The sequence below is a fragment of the Pundamilia nyererei genome, unplaced genomic scaffold (assembly GCF_000239375.1).
Source record: "Pundamilia nyererei isolate P.nyererei 1_Seehausen unplaced genomic scaffold, PunNye1.0 scaffold00221, whole genome shotgun sequence".
Taxonomy (NCBI): Eukaryota; Metazoa; Chordata; class Actinopteri; order Cichliformes; family Cichlidae; genus Pundamilia; species Pundamilia nyererei.
In genome coordinates, this window is record NW_005187622.1 from 51,088 (window position 1) to 53,929 (window position 2,842).

Sequence of the window (2,842 nt, forward strand, 5' to 3'; positions counted from 1 at the left end):
TAAAGTTTAAATATTTAATGTTTAAAATTTACTAAAATGAGAAAAGTCGCAGTAATGAGTCATTTTCTCAAAGCAGTGAACCATCAGGTGCAGGTCGCCTCCATCAACTGACATTCTGTGTGCTCCGGAGGTGAAGACATGATGATGTCATGGCAAAAACAGCTGACAGCTTCCTGCTGATGGCACCTGAGGTTGAAACAGACTCACTTGAGCTCACCTGACACACTCACACTGCTCAGGTGAAGCTGAAACCTTTAACGAGCAGAAAATGACCTTTAACGTTTCCTCGCGTGAAAAAACGACCTTCGCGTTCTCAGTGTGATAACAAGAAGTACAGACGACAAAATAAGAGCGCAATGAATGGCTGAAAGAAGGTGAGGAAAACAGGAAGTGAAGCTTTTGGCACAGACACGGCGAGGACATCCCAGTTACTTTAATAAGAAATGATGTCACAGTGAGATCAGAAGTGTTCAAAGAGGGTAGAACTCCTGAGAAGATGTCAGAGCTGTGGCAGGTCAGAGGGCGGCGCCAGCAGTTCATCCACTTCCTCCTGCAGAGCTGCGGCTTTCTCATTCACGAGCATCTGAAACAAAGAAACTGTCACAGTTAAACTTCCTGTTTCAGTGTTTCTTCACACTGTAATGTCATCAAACACGGAGACCGACTGTGAGTGTTGTCAGCTCCACAGAGCATCACATCAGTCATTTAACACCATCAGTACTCGTGCTGATTTCAGGTACGGTGATCAGCTCGTGTGGGCGCGATCTCTGAGGACAGTCTCACCTTGGCTGAGGCCACGATCTGATTGGCCTGTTTCCTGTACAGGTTCTGGATGGCTGTGCAGAGAGCGGCTGGGTCGGCGTTCGCCATGTGAGTCAGCGTCTTGTAGCCGGCAGCGTACAGCTGCTTTGCTCTCGACTGCAGGGAAAAAAAGAGGTGATGTCAGAGCTTCAGCTGAGGCAGAGGACATGGAGAAGCTATGGAGGTTCAGATGGTTCTCACTTAAAATCACCTGAAGCAAAAAAAACTTTTCACGTTGAATAAAACTGTTCCCTTGATACAGAAACGTCGAGCATGGGACACCTCAGGGTTGCGAGCACCGCCCATTTCTCTTTAACCTGCTGACACGAACATCAGCAGCTCAGCACGTTCACCGATGAGTCAGCGGTGACTGGGACAAAAGCGAAACATCTGGCAGAGGAGAGGTGGGACGGGCCGTGAGTCGAATAACAACCACACCCGAACCACCTCCTGCTCACGGAGGTGTCAGCAGCACTTACACTCTCTCAGAACCATTAACACGCCACATTCAGCACAGGATGCACTTCCTGTAGCGAGTTTAAATATGTCTACAAAATAAAGTTCAAATAATCCTGAAACGTGACCTTTTAGTTTGAATGTCTCCAGAGTGAATCTGATTAATCAGGCTGAGTGGAATAAGCCGACATGAGAAACATCTGGCTCCCCTCTGCAGCGTTTTTAAACCAAAATATAAAAAGTGATCTAAGAGGAGTTTAATAAAGTGAAGTGTGAGGGAGCCGGATGCATCAGCGATCTTTAGAGAAGAAAGCTGTGGCCTAAATCCTTCTGAGCTTTCACGTCACAGTGAGATAAAGTAAAACTTTACAGCCATGATGGGACATTTAACACGTTAACATGACGGAGCGAAGACACAGAACCTGAACATTCTCCCTGACCTTCACTACCTTCATCAGGTACACCTCCAGGGCTACTTTCAGAAACATCAATAAAGAGAAGAAGAAGAAAGAATGGATGCTAACAGGATCAATGAAAGCTGACAGGAAGGAACTTAAAGCTGTAATAACCCTTTTACAAAATAAAACCTGAGCTGAGGTGGATGAAGATGGTGTTCATGTGATCAGTAACTGCTGAAATGGTCCACTTCCTGTGGTCCACAAACTCACGTGTTTATTACATAGAGATGGGAGTGTACTGGAGCTCTAATGTGCACTTGGGCAGGAAGTAGAATCGAGTGACAGCAGAGGATGCGAGCGCTGATGCGTTGACAAAATAACAGAACATGTTTTTTTTGTAAACCCTCCAAGCTGACAACAGGCTGATGATGTCATCACCCCGAACTGTGACGGTGCGGAAACTCATCACTCTTAACGTGTTTCAATGATGTCACACGAGCACACAGTAAGAAAAGGATGCAGGAGGAGAAAAAGAAAAAGAAGAAGAAGAAAGCAGGTGAAGAAGGTGTCTCACCTCCAGGACTCCGGCCACCTCCATCAGAGGGATAAGCTCCGCCTTCACGCAGTAACTGAGGCGCCGTGTCAGCTCGGCGAGCAGCGCTCTGAACGGCCAGAACTCCTCGAGCTCCTGAGACACAGAAACATCAGAGCATCACCATCTCACCTGAGACACACCTGCTGGCTCACCTTCAGCCTGCCCATTCTGGTATGACCTCTGGGTAAACTCCAGTGGTACCTCAGCAAAGTGCAGCACACAGGAGCAGAAGGCAGAGGCGGAGCCGAGCAGCGTCTGCACGAAGCCACGGCTCAGCTGGAAACGCTCGGAGACGCTCCAGACGTCCGTTTCCTTCAGCAGCGAGAAGAGAACAAGAGCGAGGTACATCCTCCTCACCGCTGCCAAGTTCACGCCCTGAAACAAACAGAGCACGCTGCTGAGCGGGGAGGGGGAGGGGGGGCTCGATCACAAAGTTCAGAGAGCAAGAAGATTATGACGTCATCATAATCTGCCTTCATCACCTGCACCACTTGTCAGGTCAAATTCAAAGATCACGCTTGTCATATCCAGCGTTCATGGAGCAGGCTGAACTCCAGTCATGATTTTCGATGTTAGTAAGTTTCAGTGAAAC

At 48.0% G+C, this 2,842-nt stretch overlaps 1 protein-coding gene across 1 annotated transcript in view; it reads right to left on the bottom strand.

Moving 5' to 3' along the window:
• The window catches only part of helq (helicase, POLQ like), a 17,638-nt gene continuing 14,796 nt past the window's right edge, over nucleotides 1-2,842 (bottom strand). The window contains exons 15-18 of the mRNA XM_005748398.1: nucleotides 2,452-2,625; nucleotides 2,230-2,343; nucleotides 784-918; nucleotides 1-583 (exon numbers count right to left, since the gene is read on the bottom strand). Coding sequence (XP_005748455.1) covers nucleotides 500-583; nucleotides 784-918; nucleotides 2,230-2,343; nucleotides 2,452-2,625 — 507 coding nt within the window. The 3' untranslated portion in view covers nucleotides 1-499. The remainder of the gene's footprint in view (nucleotides 584-783; nucleotides 919-2,229; nucleotides 2,344-2,451; nucleotides 2,626-2,842) is intronic.